This window comes from Haliotis rubra, unplaced genomic scaffold, assembly GCF_003918875.1.
Source record: "Haliotis rubra isolate DU_JTF1 unplaced genomic scaffold, ASM391887v1 Scf2, whole genome shotgun sequence".
NCBI lineage: Eukaryota > Metazoa > Mollusca > Gastropoda > Lepetellida > Haliotidae > Haliotis > Haliotis rubra.
Genome location: NW_025766002.1, coordinates 4,462,117 through 4,487,903, shown reverse-complemented (window position 1 = coordinate 4,487,903; position 25,787 = coordinate 4,462,117). Strand labels below are relative to the sequence as shown.

The 25,787-nt window shown below is 39.0% G+C and overlaps 1 protein-coding gene across 1 annotated transcript in view; it reads left to right on the top strand.

Moving 5' to 3' along the window:
- Positions 1-7,893: 7,893 nt before the first annotated feature.
- LOC124275383 (RB1-inducible coiled-coil protein 1-like) overlaps positions 7,894-25,787 on the top strand; it is a 61,323-nt gene continuing 43,429 nt past the window's right edge. The window contains 5 exon segments of the mRNA XM_046710917.1: positions 7,894-8,036; positions 17,862-18,005; positions 19,377-19,503; positions 21,339-21,420; positions 24,576-24,596. Coding sequence (XP_046566873.1) covers positions 17,938-18,005; positions 19,377-19,503; positions 21,339-21,420; positions 24,576-24,596 — 298 coding nt within the window. The 5' untranslated portion in view covers positions 7,894-8,036; positions 17,862-17,937.

The following is a 25,787-nucleotide window of genomic DNA, read 5'->3' as shown; positions in this document are numbered from 1 at the left end:
CTGTCTTGCCTTATGTCATTTTTGCCTGGCCTGAAATCAAGTTGGAGAGAGTATTGAATGAACAAACTTGTCCAGCTATCCTGATTTGTTTCTTATTTCAGAATTTAAAGTCATTTGTACACACACAAGTAATTCAACATCTTATTTCTGAACATTCCTCATACTTATTACATACAAAACATGATGTGTGTGCACAAACTATCCAGAAAAAAATATCCCTGGTTACACATGATTGATTTGTCTGAGTAGTTTTACCTGTCATTGAAGAGATGTTTTAGTATAATTCAGCAGTCATGTGTATTGGTGGTAACTAAATTTTCTTGCCTTAGCCCAATCACAGACAATTTTGGTGGTGGTAAATCAAGAGTCGCATTATAGGAACCCGAGTAACCCATGCTTCTTGTAAGAGGCGATTAACGGGATCGGGTGGTCAGGCTTGCTGACTTGGTTGACACATGTCATTGGTTCCCAATTGCGTAGATCGATGCTTATGCTGCTGATCACTTGATTGTCTAGTCCAGACTCGATGTTTTAAGGACCGCCGCCATAAAGCTGGAATATTGCTGAGTGCAGCATAAAACTCAACTCACTCATACTATAGGGTTAAAGTCTGAACAAACAAGTTGGTGTTTAACTTGTTTGTCTTAGAAGCTGTTTACCAGAGATGTAGGGAACATGACTAGGTCCTGCTGATGGAGATGCTGCAATAGGTGGACAAAGGGAAAGAGGAGCTATTTAAATACAAGCAGAATGTGTCTTCATAGCTCTTTAGATCAAGCAAGGATTAATGTATTGTTTTAACACATTTTTCAAAGAAGGTTTTGGATCCTTTTCCAGAGGAGGAACCAACAAAACCTCTGTGAATTTGAATACTTTCTCCTGCTGAATGATTGTAATGCTGTTCAGGATGTGTAATACTGGGGGTTTCATGAGATGCATCCACTGCTAATGGTTTAGTTGTTCATGTTCTGAGGGGCGGTGGGGTAGTCTAGTGGTTAAAGCGTTGGCTCGTCACGCCGAAGACCCGGGTTCGAATCCCCTCATGGGTACAATGAGTGAAGCCCATTTCTGGTGTCCCCCGCCGTGATATTGCTGGAATATTGCTAAAAGCGGCGTAAAACCAAACTCAGTCAGTCAGTCATGTTCTGATGCCAATTCAAGCACCGATTAAAATGGATTATTGTTTAGACTCTGAAAATGTATAATTTGGGCTTCTCCATTTAAACTGGAAAGGAGAGTCGTGGGCTTGGAGATTCAGAATGGAAGCTGAGAATTGCTTCAATGTGGGGTTTTGCATTGATGAAAGGACTGCGGAAGAGAAAAGAGCATTATTCAGTTAATGTGAGACAACTATGGTCAGGATAATGTAAAGACTTTAGCACACATTAATTGATGGCTTGTGACACAAAGAAATTTAGATATCACTGTTTATGCATTTCAAATAAAACAATACCAACAGAATATCTTTAGAAGTTACACTATTTGGTTCAGTGGTGGGTAAATCTATTAGAAGTGTCTTAACTTGCATGATAATTTTCATATTTGAAGAAGACCTCAATTCACTCAGCATTTCATACACTGACTTAATAAAGTGAGGTGACTACTGCTATTGGGGAAGGAACACATGCCATTTGTTTGTGGAGTACAGATGCTTAGAGACCGTCCTCACCTCTCACCACCAGTGCACCTTCTAGACTCACACTTAGTCCCTGAATATATATACATGTATATAGTTGACTAACAAATAAACCCTTTTAACTTGAAAAGGAGCCCCAGTGAGATATGAGATTCAGCCTGAACCTGAGGACATCTAGACTTGCTTCATTTAGAGATTTAGCTTTGCAATGAGAGCTATGCAGTAAGGGAAATACATGTAACGAGGCTCAGCTTGTGAGACAGACAATGGGCCTTCCAAAGGTTGCCTTGAAGCCTAAGTTCCCGCGGGTGGTTTTGTTGGAGTTATCTCCCTTTTGACCACTGGACGCATTTTGACACACCGAATAATACACACTCCGGCACAGCGATGACTTAAAGGGGAAGTGTACACGAATAAATCACATTTATTCTTATGTGAATCAAAGTGAACTGTTTTAATTAGTTAATACCAATGTTTGAAAATATACACTCATTTTTCTTACAATGTAAGTATAACCCTCAAAATAAGTGCTGAAATGTTATGCCAATATGAGGTATTTGTTTGCCGAGCTAAACAGGCCAGAGTTACCGCCCTTTGATTATGACGTAATTGGTGCCACTTGATTTTAAACTGGTCTCCTGTCTATTCCCAAATCAAGTGATAATAATACTGATATTAATCACGTGAAAAAGAGTTTCTGAAAATACGAAAGAAGCATAAGAACAGAAAATGTAAGCAGCAGGACGGATTGAGCGTGTGTGTTTTCATTCATAACCTCGACTCAATGAAAATACCAAATATGTATAACAATGTTGACGTCCGTATGACATCACTATCGGGAAGCGACTTTTTCAAAATGGCGTGTACACTGACACGAGTAGGCCTGAGTTTTCGAAGGAAATTTTCGTTGTTTCAAGCAACGTATATGCATAAATGTGACATGTAAGTAGTCCGAAAATTCTGTCAGTCTGCTGGTTGTTATGTTCTTTTTGTTTTCATTGTGACCAAGGGAAATAGTCAGAAATTAAGAGAAGTACCGTCATCGTTGTGCGTGAGTTTGCGTCAGTTGTGGCGTCATGCTTTCAAAAACTATAATATGTTGTTATGAATCTAGAAAATCATTGGAATACACCTTTTTTATTTAACTATCGCTTTCTACGATACCTTTCCCATGCATGTTCTAAAACTAATGAGCAATTGTACACAACACGTAGGCGAACGGATACACTGAGTAAAATCTGAGATTGGCTTTGTATACATTTCAAACAAGTTTTCTTTCACAGCGCGGCATCTCATATCCTCGATATATTTCGTTAGATTTCTCTGAAACACTTCGTATTGGTGACAGAGTCCATTTGTCAGGTTTTTTTTTAACTGTATGAGGAATTCAGGGATTCGTGTAAGGAAGATGGTGTTGAATTATACAATTGATTTTATGGACGAAACATAACCGACATACATGTGACGTGATTTTATAAACACTATGTAATATGGCTGAAAATTCAGGGCAAGTGTACACGAAAATTAACCTTTTTGTCTTGCACTTTTTCATCATAAAAAGTGTTTATCAAGTAGTTTTATATCCAAACCTGTACATATATCAGAAGTAACTAACTAATTTATTATTTGCGTTATATCAATTCATATTTTCAACATTTACCAAGAGTTCTATGTCCACAAGAAACACACCATGGCTTATGTCCCTTGGAAATGACGTCATTGGTGCCCAAACGATAAACGAATGACGTCGTCAGACCTTATTAGACCCATTTCACGTGGTGCAGGTATAGGTGTGTTATGACAGTAAATTAACTGTTTATATCATTTCATTTGTCTATTTCACCACACGTTCTTCTTACCGAGACACTTTCTCAGTTCGATACTTAAAAGCAATGTCATTATTTAGCGTTGACAGAATTTCTAACTGTGATATAGCTATGTCGTTGTCACAGACAAAACTCAATGTCTTGTTTTATTGACACCTGTGTGTCTGCCTGCCTGTCTGCTAATGACAATATTCAATACACAACTGCAATCACTGACCACATGCAATTCGAACTTAACACCAATCAGGCTATACACCATAAACAAAACGCATTGATTTATGGCCCGAGTTCGGTCTCTGTCACATTATGTAATTACACAGACAGGCAGGTGTGATACTTGAACACATGACATGTTATGATGTCTGTTGATTGCAAAATGTTATACACAAAAAATGACCATGTATTTACAAAACCCAACATCTCTATATATACACACACAATGAGCCGTGAAGGTGGCATCTGCTAATGAACCAGCCGTTACACTTGAGTGCACACCCACCCTCTCTGACTGGGTTCGGTATCCCGGCTGCTTCGTTTCTTGGGAGGTAAACCCAAGTACAAAATATTGCACTTTTGATTTGCGATTATACGCTTATAATTTTGTTTATTTGTTTTTTCATAATCAGCAATGCATATTATATGTTATGAAGAAGTGATAATTGTGTTTTAATTATGTTTGCTTTTTTGGTTGCATGTGACCTTTAATTACTTCAAAAGAACAATTAGTTGTATCTGTTTGCGAGTATTAGCAAATCATGCTATCCACACACCTGATACTGAAAAGCTTTGATTCCAAGACCTAGAAAGATTTGGTTTCAGCAACTATTGATTTTCTATGCTTATTGTGAAAATTACTACTACCTGGCACTCCTGGGTCGAGTCTCTCGTATGAACGGTAGAGCACATGTATCAACGTTTACCCCCGTTCAAAATGTGTACCCCCGTTCAACTCTGACCCCTTCACGGCCCAGCCAACCTATATTCACACATTTGTCAACCCCATAAAATGAAAAGACTTGATGATTCTTTACAACTAGTCTTATTCAGCCTTATACAACATTTTATTCAGGGAATATGTTTTGGTCAAGACTCGCACCTTGCTCTGCCGGGGTCATCATTGTTGGTCCCTTGCCAGCATAGGCAGTCGCACTGGTCACCCCTACCTTCCCCTGTCGACAACTGCTTTGTGTAGGCGGGCCCTGAGACAATAAACTACGAAGCATGTGTGATCCACCATTCAGAGTTGATCACAGTTTCTATGTTCGAACCGGGCAGCAAATATTTCTGGCATCAAAATGACAGGGTGTTCTCTGCTGGAGGAAATGGACAAAGAAAATCCGGTAGCCACCATGCCGACATGTGGTATCAGACATATGCACATGCTCTTTCAGTTGGTAGTGTTCAGAGCCTCGAACATTGATTCAAGGGCAAGAGGACCTTCAGCTGCTACCGACAAGGAAGACCCGTGAAGATCCGGGTTAGAATGTGGTCTTCAGCAACACATGCTTGTCGTAAGAGGCGACTAACTGGATCAGGTAGTCAGGCTCGCTGACTTGATTGACACATATCATCGTATCCCATTTGCGTACATCGATGCTCATGCTGTTGATCACTGGATTGTCTGGTCCTGACTTGATTATTTACAGACCGCAGACATATTGCTGGACTATTGCTGAGTGCGGCGTTAAACAACCAACAAACCAAGGGGGAAAGAGTTGACTAGGTAGATCTACATATATATATATATGCTTATGGATTGTGTATTACAGATAACAGACGACTCTCGACAAGTCATATTTATATAACTACATAGTTTTTGTCTTCCATCTGACCCCAGACGAGAAGCTTGGGTTTATCATCTCTCGTGAGAATCTTTTGAAGCAGACCCAGCTGATTGTAACCGTGATGGCTAGTTGTAACCATGACGGAATCGTCTGTGACCATACCCTATCCACCCGACTGGTAAGACCAGTATTGGTGATATATATTAGTGCAACAAAACGTCTTTAGCTCTCTCTCCCCCCTCCCCAAAAAAATAATTAAAAAAATCTCTCTCTATGTGATAATCTGCCTCGGCAGATTGAGATGAAGAGCTTGAGATCAAGGCTAATTGTACTAATTGCAGTTTAAACTTCGCTGAAGGCGTTCTGCTCCACCAGATCATAATAATTAATGCACTCGTGTATAAGTCTACTGTCTTTATACTTATCGAACATTCTCCGTAAACAACCGGCTTAATTGGTAGGGCCTACAGTGGGATTTCAACTGTTTCTCAAACCTATATCAAGATATATGGGTCGAAACCTCGTTAGGAAACTTCCGTATGGAGAGGGGCGGTGGGGTAGCCTAGTGGTTAAAGCGTTGGCTCGTCACGCCGAAGACCCGGGTTCGATTCCCCACATGGGCACAATGTGTTAAGCCCATTTCTGGTGTCCCCCGCCGTGATATTGCTGGAATATTGCTAAAAGCGGCGTAAAACTAAACTCAGTCAGTCAGTCAGTCCGTATGGAGAGTGTACGCGTCTTCTGTGTACACGTGCTTGTCAGTTCCAGGAAAGAAGGGGCTTTTCGTGCTATCGGGGTTTCACAGTAAAACCGAAAACAGTCATCATTACTAAGTTTATCAAAACGTTTGACGAGCGAGCTGTATCCACGTGTACGTCATCTATTATAGGCTTGATCTTCAATGTATGTATTTACTGATACAATACCCTAAAAACACTCTATATGTCACTCGAGTGAAATAACACTATATTCCGGAACTACTGTCAAACTGCCTTAACGGGACGCTGCAGTTATTAGAAAATGGCCGTGAGTGAGTATGGTTTTAGGCCGATTTTATCAATATTCCAGAAATATCACGACATCAGAAAGGGGCTTCACACATTGTACCAGAGACCATATAATACTATTATATGGTCTCTGATTGTACCCATGTGGGAAATCGATCTTGGGTCATCGGCGTGACGAGCCAACGCTTTAACAACGAGGTTACCCCACCGCCCCATAAAATGACCGTGAAGGCCAGTATCTCTCTCTCTCACTCTCACTCTCTCTCTCACACGCATCAACACACACACGCATCAACGCACGCGCGCACACTCACACACATACATACATACAATACGTACATACTCGACAAACGTGCGCTAAGAATGATATATATCTCACAGGTTGAGAGTAACAATTTATGTGACAAGGCTGGTATGTATCCAGTGTATACGTGACAACATGTGATACCACCGTGGCGAAGTTGACGTGTAAATACTTCTACCATGGTCTGGCTGGAAGTGTAAGCGTGTCTGTTTCTGGGTGAATCTATACACTTGACCTGATTCCGGTATCTCGGCCGATCAGCAGTTACGACTCTGAAACGTAGTATACGGGATAGCCGGAACGGTGAGCGTTTTTAAAAGGGAAACTCCCATACATCACACGTTAAAGGACGCAAGCATCGTTATCAACTTCCTGATAGGTCTTTCGTCAGCTTTTTCATGGTGACATGTTCAGCTCGCGTTGTAGGTCACTCACTGTAGATTCCCCACATGGGTACAGTGTATGAAGTCCATTTCTGGTGTCCCCCGCCGTGATATTGCTAAAAGTAGCGTAAAGTAAGTCCAGTTGTAACGGTAATCACGAATGTTAAAGTTTCAGATTTTCCTCTGATAACAGCCACGATCTATTGATATAACATCAACAATAATTACACCTAATTAATGTATTTCGTAGGTAATTGTTTTGGTTAATCAACTCCAAATACAGGAAACTCACACACATACACAGACACACACAATATTTTATTTTTTAAGGCATGCTTGTGATTCATTGATGGGCATCTAGAAGTTGGATAACAAAAACAACTTGTTAATACTGCTAAGTTTCTGTATAGATCCTTAACTATACTCTTGTCAAGCATGACATGCGTCACTTTTATCCATGAGTATTCTGTTTTCTTGCTGAGTCAGTGTAAGGATCTTCACAGCTAAAATAGTATGTTAAAAAACTTGTGTTTGGTATCCACCATTGACATCATGATATCACATTGACGTAAAATATAACTAACATCAAATTTACATTTAACTGTCTAAAAACTTTAAACCTACTTCCCTAATTATGCACTTTTATGCATCTTTTAAGCACACACCCTTTACAAACAGCTGCACCCACGCATGCTCCTTCCAGATGGATCTATTTACATACAGCTGAATATAATTCATATATTTTTCTTTTAAAAAATAACAGGAAAGTATGATTTAACTGATAACCAGTTAATGCTTAGAGAATGGCACAATCTAATATAATATTGTAGTTTCCATTTTTTTTCGTTGAATGACTCTTTCACACACTAACGTTTTCTATGCATGACGAATCATTTCGGTCAGTCGCAAAATTTATTACATGGAGTTATCTCCCCTTCCACACTCTTCAGCACGAAGGCTGAAGAATATGTAAACACTTCCCTTATTATTGTTAGAAAACGCATTTTAACCAACTTTGGAGGCTTATTGTGAAGTATGGCATGGACAAAATGTAATGCAACAACAACGGAAAGATAGTTTAATCTATCTTATGCTGGTAAATATTGATTTGTGATGCTATTTTATTATAACTATTCAGTTTTCAACGTTGTCTAAATCACCATTCGATTTGTTATTGTTGAGCCAGCTGAGGTCAGTCTATTTCCGAGTCTATTTATATTTAGTAACAGAGTAACACTTCGAATTTTTGTTCAATAAACCACTATGGCAACGTTACGATAGTGCCAGATTCTAAAACTATCAATTGCAGTTATCAAAAAAGCATAGACGTACATAATCAACGATATATTTTTTCCTTCGTTTGATTATTCGTTCCCATGACCTCGTCAGCTGTTTCGTCAGTTACTCTGACACTTTGAAATACACATCGTCATGACAATGGATTCTGCCATTAACCCACTAACATACTTCAACTAACTACGACTATGGAGTGAAGGTTAGATACGTGTTATTTAAAGAAGATCTGTCTCTGGTTGACTTATTTTGGTATCAAGTACGGTTTTATTTTGATCGTATATGGACATTGTTCTATTTGAATACCCATTGAGTTTTAGGTTAAAAGGTCTGCCCAAAGTACATTGTTGGTAATTCACCAATTGATTTTTACACTGTTCCTGCTGTGTTTTGCTTGAATCCAGTGGATATTTATTCTGGGAGTCTTATTCTGTGTTAGTGTTTTCATGCAGATCCTTTGTTATAATTATTTTAATTATGACTCACATACATCATAGATTACATGATTTATAACCTCTTTGAGATAGATGATTACATGTAGCATCTGAAATAGGAATGATGTTTGACTTTGTTGAAGAGGTACATGTGAAACAAAAATAGGAAATATTCATTGATGTATGTAAAAATCATGAACATAATGTTATATGTGTTTGCATGTCATGAAGTTACTAAGTAGGATCATTATAAAAGCTTCTTATATCTCACTACTTGTGAAAGCTTTGTTGGTAATAAGACATATTACCCTATGCTTATCTGTCATATGTATTTGATGCTTTTAATATTGTGAAATGTTACAAAAAGTGAAGAGTGAAAATGAACAGAAAACTGAAACTGCATGCATTTGTATGTTTAAATATGATTCAAACTTTAGGTTAGTATTTAGAGAATCTCATAAACTTGGAACCATCCATATTTACATGAAATAAAAACGATTTGAAATTAGGGAATCCATATTGGCATATAGCTTTAGTTGTACATATTAGAGCCAAATGTCAAAAAAAACTTTTTCTCCTCTACTGTGGTAGTTGCACACCCATATCAAGTGTCTTGTATTACCCTACCAACTTCTAAATGCCTATCAAACAGGTGGTAACTTACTAAAGAATGTCTTACAAGTCAGTGTGTCTGGCTCTAGCCACTCAAATTCAAGCAATATTATCACTGCAGCCCAAAATCATTGATGGAAAACAGAGAAACTGTTACAACATTCATTTTGGAACTTGTGTGCATTCCTTGCCGAAATGTTGATATAAAGATGTTTTAAGTGCTGACATGATATTGTTTGATCAGGAATATGCAGACTCTTATGTTAGTTGAGGTTCTTGAGAGGCATATAGAAGTTGGTATTCAGCTTCAAGTATAAGACAAAATATTATGGATGTCAACTTCTTTTTATTGTATACACAACATGTTAGTCAACATTCACCTGATGAAGGGGCAAGGAAAAGCCCAGAAACGTTGTGTATACAATAAAAAGAAGTTGACATCCATAATATCTTTCTTATTCTTAAGTTTGTTGTTAGCCATATCACTGGACTTTTCTCAGCTGTAATATGAGGCACACACCAGTGGTCAAGAGCACCACATGTCGAGCAGTCAGGCACACACTAGTGGTCAAGAGCACCACATGTCGAGCAGTCAGGCACACACGTCGAAAGCAGTGGTCAAGAGCACCACATGTCGTGGTCAAGAGCACCACATGTCGAGCAGTAAGGCACACACTAGTGGTCAAGAGCACCACATGTCGAGCAGTCAGGCACACACCAGTGGTCAAGAGCACCACATGTCGAGCAGTAAGGCACACACTAGTGGTCAAGGGCACCACATGTCGAGCAGTAAGGCACACACTAGTGGTCTTGGGCACTTCACATTGAGCAGTCATTACAGTTTATTATAGATAAAATGCATGGAATTATCATGAAATGGCCCTCCTATTATCAGAAATTTGCGGGCCGCTGCAAATGATATTGGACCGCTCAACCTTAACGACGGGCCACTATCAGTTCTGTTGTCAAGTGACGTCATAGTGGGTGCGTCGGTTCATTCGACATTGGCTTTGGACTGGCAGATATTCTGGGTCAAACAAGTCAAAGCAACCCGAATTCCCGCTTTAAATAGCTGTAATATTGGCTTTCTTGCGGGTGCTAACCTTAACAATTGCACTATTAACGTTGTTGTTGGACCAAAACCGAACACTGACATAGTTTGACATGTTGCAGACTATGGTCTTATTAAAGGCCAAGGTCGAATATCGTCACTTTCTGTTGTGACGTCACTTGAATTGTTCGATGATGTAATTGCACTCGGGCATTCAACCCCGTCAGAAGTTGGTTTTTAGTAAACTTACAGTCAAATTCCTTCATTGTTTCCTTTTCCTTTTCACCACAAATTCCATGTATTTTAGCAATAATATCGGTAATGCTATTTTTGAGGGCATTATCATTTGCAGAAGTCCTTGGTCTTTTTCAACTGCCCTCCTTCGTCGGGCAGTTAATGGAAGACCGTAGGCTCCTGCAAATGATAATGCCCTCAAAAATAGCATAACCCTTATAGTAGTTGCAATCCATTGCTGTGGGAAAGGTTTTGCAAGAAGCCTTAGAGTTGAACCTTTTGCTGAATGTCTGTAGCAACCAATGAAATTAAGTCCGAAAAAGTAGAGATGTATCACAGATCTGATTGTTGATGTTGATAATAAGTCGATATAAGTTATCCAGTATTAACAACATTCAGCTTCTGAAAAAATAGTAGTGATGCATTGTAGGTCTGATTGTCAATATAAACAACATAAAGTATGTAGATAAAGTAGATTTAAGTTATCCAGTATTTAAAATGAAAGGTCTACACCTTGTGATACCCTCTGCTATAGGGATAGAACTGGACTGCATGTCTCTGAAGACAATGAGGTAATACTGGTGTGGCACAACCAGAGACCGAAAAGGAGATCAGCTTACTGTGATAGTTTTGCAACTTGTCATGATCACAGATTACACATCAAACGTGAAGAATGAGACACGACTTCAGGCTTTGCGCCATCATTAGAAGAAACTTTTGTTGGTCCATGCTGGTGAGGCCAGCATTGTCGAGAAGGCCATGCTTTAATCTTGTTAATCCTAATATTATTGCTTTACATATGTTTCCTATAGATAGGTATATTTCCTCTATGGAGAGGTTGCCAGTATCTCTGTCATGTAATACTAGATAATCAATCGATCAATCAATCAATCTTTATTCAGAACTCAACACTACAGGCCCATAGTACAAGTATGTACAATGTTTAACAGCAGAGTCGATTTCTCTTCATAATAGCATGATAGATATAAAAAAGCAATGTTTTCAATTAATATACAGTTAGCAGTTGACAATAGCTGGATAAATAAGTGTTTTGATGATTGTTTCATAAATTACTGGGTATATATTTGCTGCTAATGTTACTATAATGATCACAGAGTAGCTAATACTAGACAATACGATGGTGTGTATTCCGACTGATACTGAGTTGTTGCATGTGCTATTAAATGCAAAAGAAATTAATGTCTGGTCACACAAGATATGCAGATGATGTTAAATAATTATGGTAAGCCAGCCTTTGGACCATTTTTCATGCCTTCTGATCACTTCACACGCTGTACATTATATTGTGGTTGCCATGTATAGTATTTGTATGCAAGATTGCCAGTGTATTTGCAAGCCATGGATTGTTGTGATAAGTCTGTAACTGGATATGTTTAAGAAGGTATCATATACGTTATTGGCAGTTGGCATGGTTAGGTACGAGTTGATTTAGGACAGCAAAATAACTGATTGCAAAATACAGCCAATGCATGATCTATCATTTTTCATTTTTCTTTTCCTTACTTATGATCAGTTAATGTGCAATGTGTAAAACTTGAAGGAAACTTATGTGATAAAGATGTTATAAATTCTCTGTTATTTAATATTGAGCAGTTATAAATGTCTCTTATTTCTGTGATTATTATTCTTTGTTTTGACTCAGTGTCAGTGGTTATTGACCACATGATTCTCCAATCACTGACTCATCTGTATTGGACTAATGCTTGTAGACCATGTGACTCTTGAAACTGATTCAGCTGTTGATGCTTTGTGATGGTGGACCACATGGAGCATGTCTTGTCACCGGTTCAGCTGTTGATGCTTTGTGATGGTGGACCACATGGAGCATGTCTTGTCACCGGTTCAGCTGTTGTTGCTTTGTGATGGTGGACCACATGGAGCATGTCTTGTCACCGGTTCAGCTGTTGTTGCTTTGTGATGGTGGACCACATGGAGCATGTCTTGTCACCGGTCCAGCTGTTGTTGCTTTGTGATGGTGGACCACATGGAGCATGTCTTGTCACCGGTTCAGCTGTTGATGCTTTGTGATGGTGGACCACATGGAGCATGTCTTGTCACCGGTCCAGCTGTTGTTGCTTTGTGATGGTGGACCACATGGAGCATGTCTTGTCACCGGTTCAGCTGTTGTTGCTTTGTGATGGTGGACCACATGGAGCATGTCTTGTCACCATGGTTCAGCTGTTGTTGCTTTGTGATGGTGGACCACATGGAGCATGTCTTGTCACCGGTTCAGCTGTTGTTGCTTTGTGATGGTGGACCACATGGAGCATGTCTTGTCACCGGTTCAGCTGTTGATGCTTTGTGATGGTGGACCACATGGAGCATGTCTTGTCACCGTTCAGCTTCTGTTGTTGCTTTGTGATGGTGGACCACATGGAGCATGTCTTGTCACCGGGTTCAGCTGTTGTTGCTTTGTGATGGTGGACCACATGGAGCATGTCTTGTCACCGGTTCAGCTGTTGATGCTTTGTGATGGTGGACCACATGGAGCATGTCTTGTCACCGGTTCAGCTGTTGTTGCTTTGTGATGGTGGACCACATGGAGCATGTCTTGTCACCGGTTCAGCTGTTGTTGCTTTGTGATGGTGGACCACATGGAGCATGTCTTGTCACCGGTTCAGCTGTTGTTGCTTTGTGATGGTGGACCACATGGAGCATGTCTTGTCACCGGTTCAGCTGTTGTTGCTTTGTGATGGTGGACCACATGGAGCATGTCTTGTCACCGGTTCAGCTGTTGATGCTTTGTGATGGTGGACCACATGGAGCATGTCTTGTCACCGGTTCAGCTGTTGTTGCTTTGTGATGGTGGACCACATGGAGCATGTCTTGTCACCGGTTCAGCTGTTGTTGCTTTGTGATGGTGGACCACATGGAGCATGTCTTGTCACCGGTTCAGCTGTTGATGCTTTGTGATGGTGGACCACATGGAGCATGTCTTGTCACCGGTTCAGCTGTTGTTGCTTTGTGATTGCTGACATGGAGCATGTCTTGTCACCGGTTCAGCTTTTGTTGCTTTGTGATTGCTGACATGGAGCATGTCATGTCACTGGTCCAGCTGTTGTTGCTTTGTGATTGCTGACATGGAGCATGTCATGTCACTGGTCCAGCTGTTGTTGCTATGTGATTGCTGACATGGAGCATGTCATGTCACTGGTCCAGCTGTTGTTGCTTTGTGATTGCTGACATGGAGCATGTCATGTCACTGCTCCAGCTATTGTTGCTTTGTGATTGCTGACATGGAGCATGTCATGTCACTGGTCCAGCTTTTGTTGCTATGTGATGGCTGACATCGAGCCAGGTCATGTCACTATTCCAGCTGTTGTTGCTTTGTGATTGCTGACATTGAGCATGTCATGTCACTGGTCCAACTGTTGTTGCTCTGTGATTGCTGACATGGAACATGTCATGTCACTTATTCAACCGTTGTTGCTATCTGATTGCTGATCACAGGAACTTTATTGCTGATCACATGACTACCATGTAACTGATTCAACATTTGTGTTGTAATAGCTGACCACATGTCATATCACTAATTCATATGTTGTTGTTTATTGGTTGCTGGCAATTTGACTGATGTTGAACAAATGATTCAACTGTTATTGCTTTGTAATTTCTTACCCCATGTCATTGTGGGCGAGCTGGCCATGGTGCCAGGCTAGTGATCCAGTGAGCTTGAGGTGACGGGATCGAGCCCATCTGTGACCGGGTGTAAAAACCTTGGAGTCAACTTTGCATGCGGACTCTCTCAGTGTTGTCACGACCCCTAGTGTACAGTACACAACCCTGTGCACTTAAAAGAACCCACAAATCCATTGGTATATGACCAGATGGTGACCACATGAATACGTGCAAACAACTAGTTGCAGGTACAGCAACGTGCAGTAAACTTGGACAAAGTACTGTTACTATGTGTCCCAGTCCACCCAGCTGTGAATGGGTACCTCGTAAGGATGGGAAAGCCACATTAGCTCGGTGCGCCTAGTGGCTGCAAGAGTTGTATGACATCTAATGATCGAGGGAAAAACAAAGCGTCTTTGAGCAGGTGACCTGGATATTGGCTCTATATAAATATACATAAATAAAAAAAAAAAAAAATGTGATTTCACTTATTCAGCTGTTGTCCTCATTGCTGACATATCATTTCACTTATTCAACTGTTGTCCTCATTGCTGACCTCATCATTTCACTTATTCAGCTGTTGTCCTCATTGCCGACAACATATCATTTCACTTATTCAACTGTTGTCCTCATTGCTGACAACATATCATTTCACTTATTCAGCTGTTGTCCTCATTGCCGACAACATATCATTTCACTTATTCAGCTGTTGTCCTCATTGCTGACCACATCATTTCACTTATTCAGCTGTTGTCCTCATCGCTGACCACATCATTTCACTTATTCAGCTGTTGTCCTCATTGCCGACAACATATCATTTCACTTATTCAACTGTTGTCCTCATTGCTGACCACATCATTTCACTTATTCAGCTGTTGTCCTTATTGCCGACAACATATCATTTCACTTATTCAACTGTTGTCCTCATTGCCAACAACATATCATTTCACTTATTCAACTGTTGTCCTCATTGCTGACCACATCATTTCACTTACTCAGCTGTTGTCCTTATTGCTGACAACATATCATTTCACTTATTCAACTGTTGTCCTCACTGCTGACCACATCATTTCACTTATTCAGCTGTTGTCCTCATTGCCGACAATATGTCATTTCACTTATTCAACTGTTGTCCTCATTGCTGACCACATCATTTCACTTATTCAACTGTTGTCCTCATTGCTGACCACATCATTTCACTTATTCAACTGTTGTCCTTATTGCCAACAACATATCATTTCACTTATTCAACTGTTGTCCTCATTGCTGACCACATCATTTCACTTATTCAACTGTTGTCCTCATTGCTGACCACATCATTTCACTTATTCAACTGTTGTCCTCATTGCTGACCACATCATTTCACTTATTCAACTGTTGTCCTCATTGCTGACCACATCATTTCACTTATTCAGCTGTTGTCCTCATTGCTGACCACATCATATCATTTCACTTGTACAGCTGTTGCCTTGATCGCTGACCACGTCATTTCACTTGTTCAGCTGTTGTCCTCATTGCTGACCACATCATTTCACTTATTCAACTGTTGTCCTCATTGCTGACCACATCATTTCACTTATTCAACTGTTGTCCTCATTGCTGACCACATCATTTCACTTATTCAACTGTTGTCCTCATTGCTGACCACATCATTTCACTTATTCAACTGTTGTCCTCATTGCTGACCACATCATTTCACTTATTCAACTGTTGTCCTCATTGCTGACCACATCATTTCACTTATTCAACTGTTGTCCTCATTGCTGACCACATCATTTCACTTATTCAACTGTTGTCCTCATTGCTGACCACATCATTTCACTTATTCAACTGTTGTCCTCATTGCTGACCACATCATTTCACTTATTCAACTGTTGTCCTCATTGCCAACAACATATCATTTCACTTATTCATCTGTTGTCCTCATTGCTGACCACATCATTTCACTTGTACAGCTGTTGCTTTGATCACTGACCACGTCATTTCACTTGTACAGCTGTTGCCTTGATCGCTGACCATGTCATTTCACTTGTACAGCTGTTGATTATTGGCCACCTGACTCACATCATGTCACTGTTTCAAGCAGATCAGCTGTTTCACCATCATAAATACTTCAAGGATTTACATGATGTACACACCATGATCTTCCATCACCCATGAATGTGAAGCAGGGCATGGAGTCAGCTTGCTGACAGGGTGAACGTCTTTGGTCATGTGGACATGGCATCTGACTTGAATAATAAAGTCCATGGTTCGAATCCCAGAACGGGACTCACAAATTGTATGGCAGCCACAAATGCATATGGTTGATGCAATAGACACACCACTGAATGCTCTGGCCTCACATTTATTCTTGCAATATGTGCCACATTCTTATACTATATAGTTATTGTTTGATCGTCATTATAGAAGTTGGTGAGTCAAAAATGAAGCATACAACTAAATAAATGCAATAAACAAGAAGTTGTCATCCATAAATTTGTATGCTTCATTTTTGTACAATATTTATTGCTTCAATATCGACATGATCAGGAGACAGTAGGGTTGGACCAAAAGTAATAATAATAATAATAATAATAATCGTAATAATGTGTCCATTTATACAGCGCCAAACTCCACACCAGGTATGCTCATAGCGCTAAACCATGTAGTTCAGTTGGACCGATCCTTGAAGATCCGGGTTAGAATTGATCTTCAGTAACCCATTCTTGTCGTAAGAGGCGACTAACAGGATTGGGTGGTCAGGCTTGCTGACTTGGTTGAGACATGTCATCGAATCCCAATTGTGTAGATTGATGCTCATGCTGTTAATCACTGGATTGTCTGGTCGACTTTTTACTGACCATTGCTATAGAGCTGGAATATTGCTGAGTGTGGCGTAAAATTTCACACTCACTCACTCACTCACTCAGTTGGGCCAACTGTATCCTTTGATTTTTACACAGCCTTGGTTCATGAGTTCACATCACCATTACACTGTATATCAAGCCTGTGTAATCACCTAGTGTCTACAGACTTGTATGGTCTTGATGACCCTAATTAGAGTAATAATCACATGTTTATTGTTATAAGTGAAATCGGTAAGAGCTTTTCATAAAGATCATTGTTTCCATTTTCATACATGTTTAGTGATTATTCATAGATGAATGATCAGAAAAGTTTGGTTATCTTTGATCACACCCTTTGGCATGTAGTGCTGACAGCATTCACTCATCAAGAAAGGCTGAAAGGCTTGACTGACCATATGTGCACAGTGGGATATTTACTGCTGTGGGCATGGTGAGAGAGATGGAAAGAGGAATTGTTTTTACAATTCTACAACCTTCAATATTAGAATTAAATATTTCTCTGTTTCCATTATTTTTCAAGGAAGGAAGACTACTGCTGTGTGATGCAAATAAGAAAGGAACTGGTTTAACATACTGTCAGTTTATGTCTGAATAGTCTGTTTCCTGTGTGTGTAGAGAAAATGACTGCTGTTTTGCAGTACAAATTAGAAAGGACCATATTTATATAGATGAAAACGGTTAGTTTAAACATACTTGTTCGTTTTCAGTGTTGTAGTGGTGGAATGACTGCTGCTTTGCAAAACAAAAAAGAAAGAACCTGATTTGAAAATATGACCACTGTTAGCTTAAACGTACTTGTCTATTTTCAGCGTTGTAGAGGTGAAGTGTCTACTGCCATGTGATACAAGTGAGAAAGGAGCTGGTTTGACAATATAACAACCAGCCATGTTGTACATCTTCCACGTGGATACTGGCACCATGATGACCTTTGACATGAACCTGGCCATGGAAAAGTAAGTATTATTATCTTGTCTGATGCTGTTTAGATATTAGTATAACCATTTTAATATTCTCAAATTAAAACTGCAGTTACCATGGACACACCAACTGAGGATACCATGAATACTGCTTTTTGTAAGAAGACGAGAGACTTTTGTTGTCTGGACATTTTTTGTTCAGTAATATTGTGTGTTGTAGCCCTGAACATAGTTCACGTATGTACTGTAAGGGCACTGGTTACAGGATATTGTTCCAGCATGGTATCAAGGCTCCAGATAAGGGCCGTATCGGCGTATGTACGGATATGAAATAAACACGATACAGTAGGAAATAATTTAGGAAACGTAGCAGATACGCACCACAGCAATGGTGTACGGTCTTAAAATCATTTACAGACGTATTTATCTGAAAAGGTATTGCTTTATTGTTTATTGACCTGTTTACACAAGAGTAGCAATGTTGTGGTGCATATATGAAATGAAACATAAGATTACTGATATTCCATTCAGTACTCTAAATGTACTCTTATTGTTTTCCAGTACTCCTATATTGAAAAAATAAGGAGTACGTACTCCTGATCATGAAAAATTATCTGGAGCCCTGTGGTATAATATTCTGATGGAAAGATATTCCTGGAGATCAGTTATGCACAAATGTTGTAATGATTCATCCACCATGTTGATGCCAAGTTTTGAGTCTTTGAACAGCATTTAGAAATAATACACCCAACTTCTTTATTATGAAGGAAATGATGCTTAGGAGTACATAATCTTATCCCTTCATCAGGTGAAGGAGTAAGAATATACTTCAAAACGTCGAGTCCCTCAAAAGAAGGAAGTTGGCGTCCATAAATTCTTGCCTTTTTTACATCAAGTTGGTTTACATCCTGTTCATGTCTATAATATACTGAGGGAAAAAAATAAGGGATCACATGAGAGCACAAGTGTTCCTTTATTTTTATCCAGGTTTCTTCACAAGCATTGTATCGCATAGCTTGTGAAGAAACCTGGAAACAAGCTTTCATGTGATCCCTTATTTATTTCCCTCAGTATATATACAATATAATGACATAAAAAGTGTAGAGTGTATAGACTGTTTAATTTGGTAATGTTAATGTCGATAAGCATCTAACCTAGAATTGTCCAATCAAAACCAACATATCAGGTCTTTGAATGGCAACCAAAGTACATGTGATATGGCATGAAATCATGTTCCAAGCTGCTAATCATGCATGTGATTGATTTACTGGTTAGAAATGTGAAGTTTAATGTTCATAATGATTTTTTGAGTGAGACCAATGTTGTTTAGAACCATGTTGTTTGGAAACATCTTGTCCACGTGATCCAGCAGTTGTTTATTCTGTACGGGAGACTGTTGTGTTACAGTGTGTCGGTTCTGCAGACGGTCATCTCCAGCATGTGCCACATCTCCGAGGACAAGCAGGTGCTTCTGATCAGTGGCGGGGACAGTCTCGACCCCACCCAGAGGGTGGCCAAGTACAGCGCTGGCACGGTAGAACTCATTCACTATCTCTATGATTCATAACTGTTCATTTCATTGGATATTCACTAATTCCACAATGTCTTATTTATAGTCACAACTGGTATTGATGTGGAACTGGAAGAATTTAAACTCATGTTGATGAAATCATGGAAGGCTTTAGAATATGCTCATGCCATTTTTGTTTAATAAAATCACTGTCTTATCCTTTGATTTCTCCTGTGGATTTTTTTCAAATTGTCATCCTCGCTGGCTTTGGTAATTTGGTAGCTGTACCTGTAGCCTTGAGAGGTGAGGTAAGGTGAAATTGAGTTTAACGTCGTGCTTGAGAATATTTCCATATGAGCCATTGTGTATGTGTAAGTGCCTTACTAGCCTGAAGCTGGTTTTATAGTGCTAGCCCATTGAGATACCATGCCGCAGTGAAGCATGAATACCCCACTCAGACACATTATACTGACTCCGAGCCGACCAGTCCTTGTTGTACCCATTAATGCCGAGCGCCAGGCAGGGACCAACAAGTACCATATTTTAACGTCTTTTGGTATGACGCGGTCGGGGAGTAGCCTTGGGAATGTTAACCTGATTCTACTCCAGCGAGGTGCAACCATGATGTTGAACAGTACTCCAGCAATTGTTGAAGCTGCTATCATGTATAGCATTCTTAGTTTTGATTGTTTGCTAATGTTAAAGTTATGGTCATGTTTAAAGGGGTTGTTGCATGGTGGCGTGCATTTGTTCCTTGATCTGTTAATAGAGATTCTGCGCTGACAGAAGGGTGTATGTGGTTCTATCCTTGGCCACCTCAAAATACCTAAAGGAAAAGAAAAGAAAGTTTAAAGATGATACTTGTTAACATGACTGGTTTAATATAGGGGGATGAAAGTGGTTAAATTGGAGTCTGAAAATTATGTTCCAAACTACAGCATATCTTCTCAGTGGGCTACCACTATAAAAGTGGCATTAGGAGTAGTACGAGAAGAAACTGTGTGCTTGCAGATAGCTTTATAGGTGAAATAATCTTGAATGTTACGTTTTATGCTTTTAATCCATTTTTTCTGTTGAAGAAAAATTATTCATTTATGACAGCCATTAACATCTGTGAATTTGAATGGCCGATTTAATCCACACGCTCAAAGTAGATTGATGTACACATGGTAGATCTCAAAGTAGATTGATGTACACAAGGTAGATCAACATTCTCAAGGTAGATCGTTGTACTCTCGGTAGTAGATCCAGACTCTCAAAGTAAATTAATATACTCCAGGTGGATCCACACTCTTAAGGTAGACTGATGTCCTCTAGGCTGAATCAGTAGGAAATTTGCTTTCAGGTGTGTCAGTATCAAGTCAGTATGCCATTCATTCAAACTGGATATCAACCGCCTCCGTGGTGTAGTGGTTAGAGCGTCCGCCCGGAGAGCAGAAGGTCGCGGGTTCAATCCCCGGCCGCGTCATACCAAAAGACGTTAAAATATGGTACTTGTTGGTCCCTGCCTGGCGCTCGGCATTAATGGGTACAACAAGGACTGGTCGGCTCGTAGTCAGTATAATGTGTCTGAGTGGGGTATTCATGCTTCACTGCGGCATGGTATCTCAATGGGCTAGCACTATAAAACCAGCTTAAGTCTGGGCTAGTACAAGCAGCCGCACATACACATACACACGCATGCACGTCGTCATATGAGCGAAATATTCTCAAGCACGACGTTAAACCCAATTTCACCTCACCTCACCCGATCAAACTGGATATCATTTAATCAATTGAAACAGGAGTGTTAAGGGTCATGGTGTTCTTCTGTGTTTGACGTATTTATTAACATGTTCTTCTTCTATCACTCTTGACAGGACACCAACCCAATCTTCCTGTTCAGCAAAACCACCATCGAGGCTGCCACGCCCCCCTCCCCCAGCATACACTACGGATCAGGTGAGTGTAGTCCCCATCCAGCATTGATGTGACTGTCCATGACCTACAAAACTGACTGGTACCCAGGACATGGACAACCCATTGTGAAGGATAGTTTGTGTTATTGATGTATTCCAGATCAAACAAGGTTTCCAATTCCCCATCCTTGACAGAAATTATGCAGTTGGGGATTGCGTGGTTATGACGTGTGATGTTGCTGTTACTCATTCTGTCAATCACTGGTCTGTTTGGTCCATAGGGTGTCATGTAGCATTACTGACTACAGTGAACATAATGTCAACTCGCATAACTCTTTCATTTATGTTTTTTTTTAACATTTTTCTCCTGCTGTTCGAAATTTTAACATTTAACCACTCTGTATAGCCAGACTGTAAAAACATGTGTCCTCTTTGATCAGGTTGTTATTTTTCATTTCTAAGTGTCAAGAAACCTGTTCTTTATGTTTTTTAAATGTCAGGTACCAGTATAGCAATATATGATGTTTCAAGAAAGGGATAAACTATGTATTAATACAGTGAATGACAAGCACTAATCTAGCAACCATGCCCCATAATTGAAAATGTACGAATCACAAAATATCTATTCATATTCTTTGAACATAGCAGTCCATATTGTGAATGATTTATAGTTTCAGTTATATAGTGAGTTGAATCTATGAAAGGTTTAGGTTCCTTTGTGTGGTTATTATTTCCATTCTTTAAGAATCTGATTAACTTCAGTGACGACTGAAGCACACTGTTTGTGGATGTAGATACAGGCAATCTGGATTGCTATGGTTACAATCATTGATGTATATATGGAAATATAAGGCTGGATGCCTTGCTTATCTAGGTCAGATTACTGTTATGTGTAATGTTCCTGGCCAGGTCACGTTACATATATAATCCAATTTTAACATAAGCCAGGATAAATAATGATTAATTAAATACAAGTTACTTAAGGAATTGACTTCGAGACTTTCGGAGTTTCTGGATGTATATACTGTGCATAATGTGCTCACAGTGTTTACATTAAAATCCACTGAAGCATCTGCACCTTAAGTCAGTTTCTGGATTAAGGATTCATTACGAGTGATTATACATCTGGGAGCTATCTATCAAGTCTTAGTAATTGGTATTTGGTTAATCCTGATTGACAGGACAAGGGCGATATTTCTCATATTATCACTTATGATGAATACATACTTTTTTATCTAATTCCCTTTTAAGAAAAGAATGCATCAACATTTACGTCAGAATCTTGTCAAAATCTTGCATGTATAACATGCATAGTGATACGTTATCCTTTGTTATATGAACCAAAATAAACAACTCCTTCTATGCATATTCATTTGCTGAGAAAAAGTAATGCTGGTATAATTTCACTGATATTTAGCTCTGGAATCAATCTATGCTCTCACACTAAAAATGTCCAAATTCCGCTTTTCTAATCTGCACATCTAGTTTGCATAGTTATGTTTTTATGTTTTAAGTTTTTGTCACTAAAAATCATAGTTTGTTAGTGTCCGTGAAGATCCGGGTTAGAATTGGTCTTCAGCAACTCATGCTTGTCGTAAGAGGCGACTAAAGGAACTGGGTGGTCAGGCTCGCTGACTTGGTTGACACATGTCATCGTATCCCAATTGCATAGATTGATGCTCATGCTGTTGATCACTTAATTGTCTGATCCATACTCGATTATTTACAGACCGCCACCATATAGTTGGAATATGAGTGCAGTGTTAAACAACAAACCAGCCAACCAACCTATTTTCTTTGGTTTACAGAAACATTAACACAGTTTTGTTTGGCTAATCAAATGCCATTGTATCACTTGCAATATATTTATATTCATTATTAAATATTTATATTTATAGACTATATCTGTAGTTATACAGTATGTAGGGTGATTTATATGCATAAAGATGTAGGGTGGAAGGGTCTTAAGACCTTCTCTCCTATATGCTTGATTGGCATTTTAGAAGACGATATTTGATGAACATAGAGATTTTTTCTGGGTTACATCTTCTTTTTATTCTCGAGTACAACGTTTCAGAGTTAACAGTTACTGTTCAGTTTTACCTGATGATGGGGCCAGAACAAGCCCTGAAACGTTGTACTCGAGAATAAAAAGAAGATGTAACCCAGAAAAATCTCTATGTTCTCTCCTATAGTATTTGAATCTGGAGGCTCTTAGTTCTTTTAGACTTAACATTAGTGTTGCCTCTTGATGTTCATTATATTCATGCTTACTTTCAATGCCAGAGTGATCTTTACATATGTTAATACTAAATGCTTGGACTCTTACTAGCATGAAACATTTGACATAGAAGTAGCAGAATTAATATACTAATGTCTGTGATATCTACAAATTGTTCTCTTTCAAAGTACCGAAATTTGTTTTCATAAGCAGAATACAAGCTTAGTTTTGGATTTGCAGGTGAAATTCAAAGCTATTGTTGAAATTAGAGTATGGGAACTATGTCAAACATCAACATGGTGATTGAGAAGTTAGGAGACTGAAAACTGATGTTGCAGATGTCTTTCAGTTATTTTTATTTTTTTGCATTTCAGTTTTTTTATTCTTTGCATTCTTAAAACAATTTTAAATTAAGGCCTCAAGACAACAGTCTCAGTCTTTAGATTCAAATAATTTTGCAATGTCATTACCATAGGTATTTTTATAGTCACATCCGATAATCATAATCATAATCATATACTAATTCCTATCAAAACAGGAAGTAGGTTTGCAATTGTAAATCATTTCTAGTAATCTGGCTTTGCTAATTCAATTTTGCATGGACCAAATTGGATATCTTCTGTTCATTTAACAGAAGTGATGCAATCTATTTTTTGACCTTGCATTTTATATAGAAACAGTTTTCCAGAAACATGTACCCAAGAATGACGAGAGTTTGGATTGACTTAAACTCAAGTGTTCATTGTATAAACTAAAACACACTTTATTTAAAGCTGTTCATTTTTCTGTATTAAAAGATGGCTGTCAACATGCACCATGTTGTCAACAGTTTTTTCCGAGTTTCTTATGCTGTGTACGATGGGTCAATCATAAGTAACAACATCACTGTATTAGCAACAGTGCAGCCTTTATTAGAGTAACATGAGTAACAAGGTAACTAGAAGACAGTAACCTAACTGTATATCTATCACCTGTAGGTACTCGCTCTGAGAGACCAGGTAAGTGTGCTATTGTTCTTGTCATGGTGACTCACCGGTGATAAGCTATCCACGTCCTAATCAGAGTGTTTCAAAACCAACTTGTAAACCAAGACCCGAAGATGTTTGAGTCAAATCTTCGTACTACCGACATGTATAATGCTTTGTTTCTGTCATACTTCATTTTCCCCTATTTTTTTAGATTTGTAAGGAGTTGTTTCTTTTGTCTGTTTTCCAAATCTTTATGACCTATGTCATATACTCATACATGTATATATGTCCTGTTCTTTTCTTTTTTTTGTGGCAAAAAATAAGCAGAAAACCCAATTTTAGTCTGAAAATTAGTTAATGGAATCAAAACCGATCATGAATTGTTGTTGTAAATGTGTATAGATAGCCATAAGTAATTTCAATTCTTCCTTTCTCTGTTTCTTGATTTGGAACACTTTGGTTAATGGGATAACCATGGTTGGAACTGTTCTCTGTGTTGCCATGTTTATTTGTAGCATATGTTTAGACCTTCAGAAGTCTGACTCTTTGTCCTTGACCTTGCATAAATGTCTGGAACTCATATTTTCATCTGCGTATGTCACTTGGTATCTGAATGAGGGTTTTTCAGATTTTTATCTTCATTATTATTAATGCTTGGGCATTGCAGAGGCTCTTACCATGCTTTCTCATGGCTCCCACGAAAAAGTAGGGAAAAATATATCCATCACTGAATTTCCGGAAAATTGAAAAATGAAAATAAAACCCATTGTGACCTGACATTGCCTGAAGAACTTCTTCAGTGAATCGCAGGAATGTAAACTTTGTAGATAAATAGCCACAACATGCATCCAAGTTTGGGTGAATCTGGAAGTATCTGGAATTGGTTAAAGTGGTGTTAAGTGGGAACCATGTCACTGCTTGCTGTTTACATGTTTCTCTCTTCATTTCATCAGACTAATCAAACATTGCCAATCTTCTTGTTGAAGTAATATAATCCCCCATCGTCAAATTGGAGAGGTGAGGTCTTCAAAAGGGGACTTTTCATCGTGATAGTGATGAGAGGGGACAGCCTTTTAGGTGAAAGCTGAATAACATTAAACTACTTTCTTTCAGATGATTTTCTTAAGGTACAAATTACATTGTATCAGTTGGTGACTTTAACCACGGTTCTGAAATATGAGCCTATAAAAATTATTTCAATCTGATAAGGTCTGTATTTTC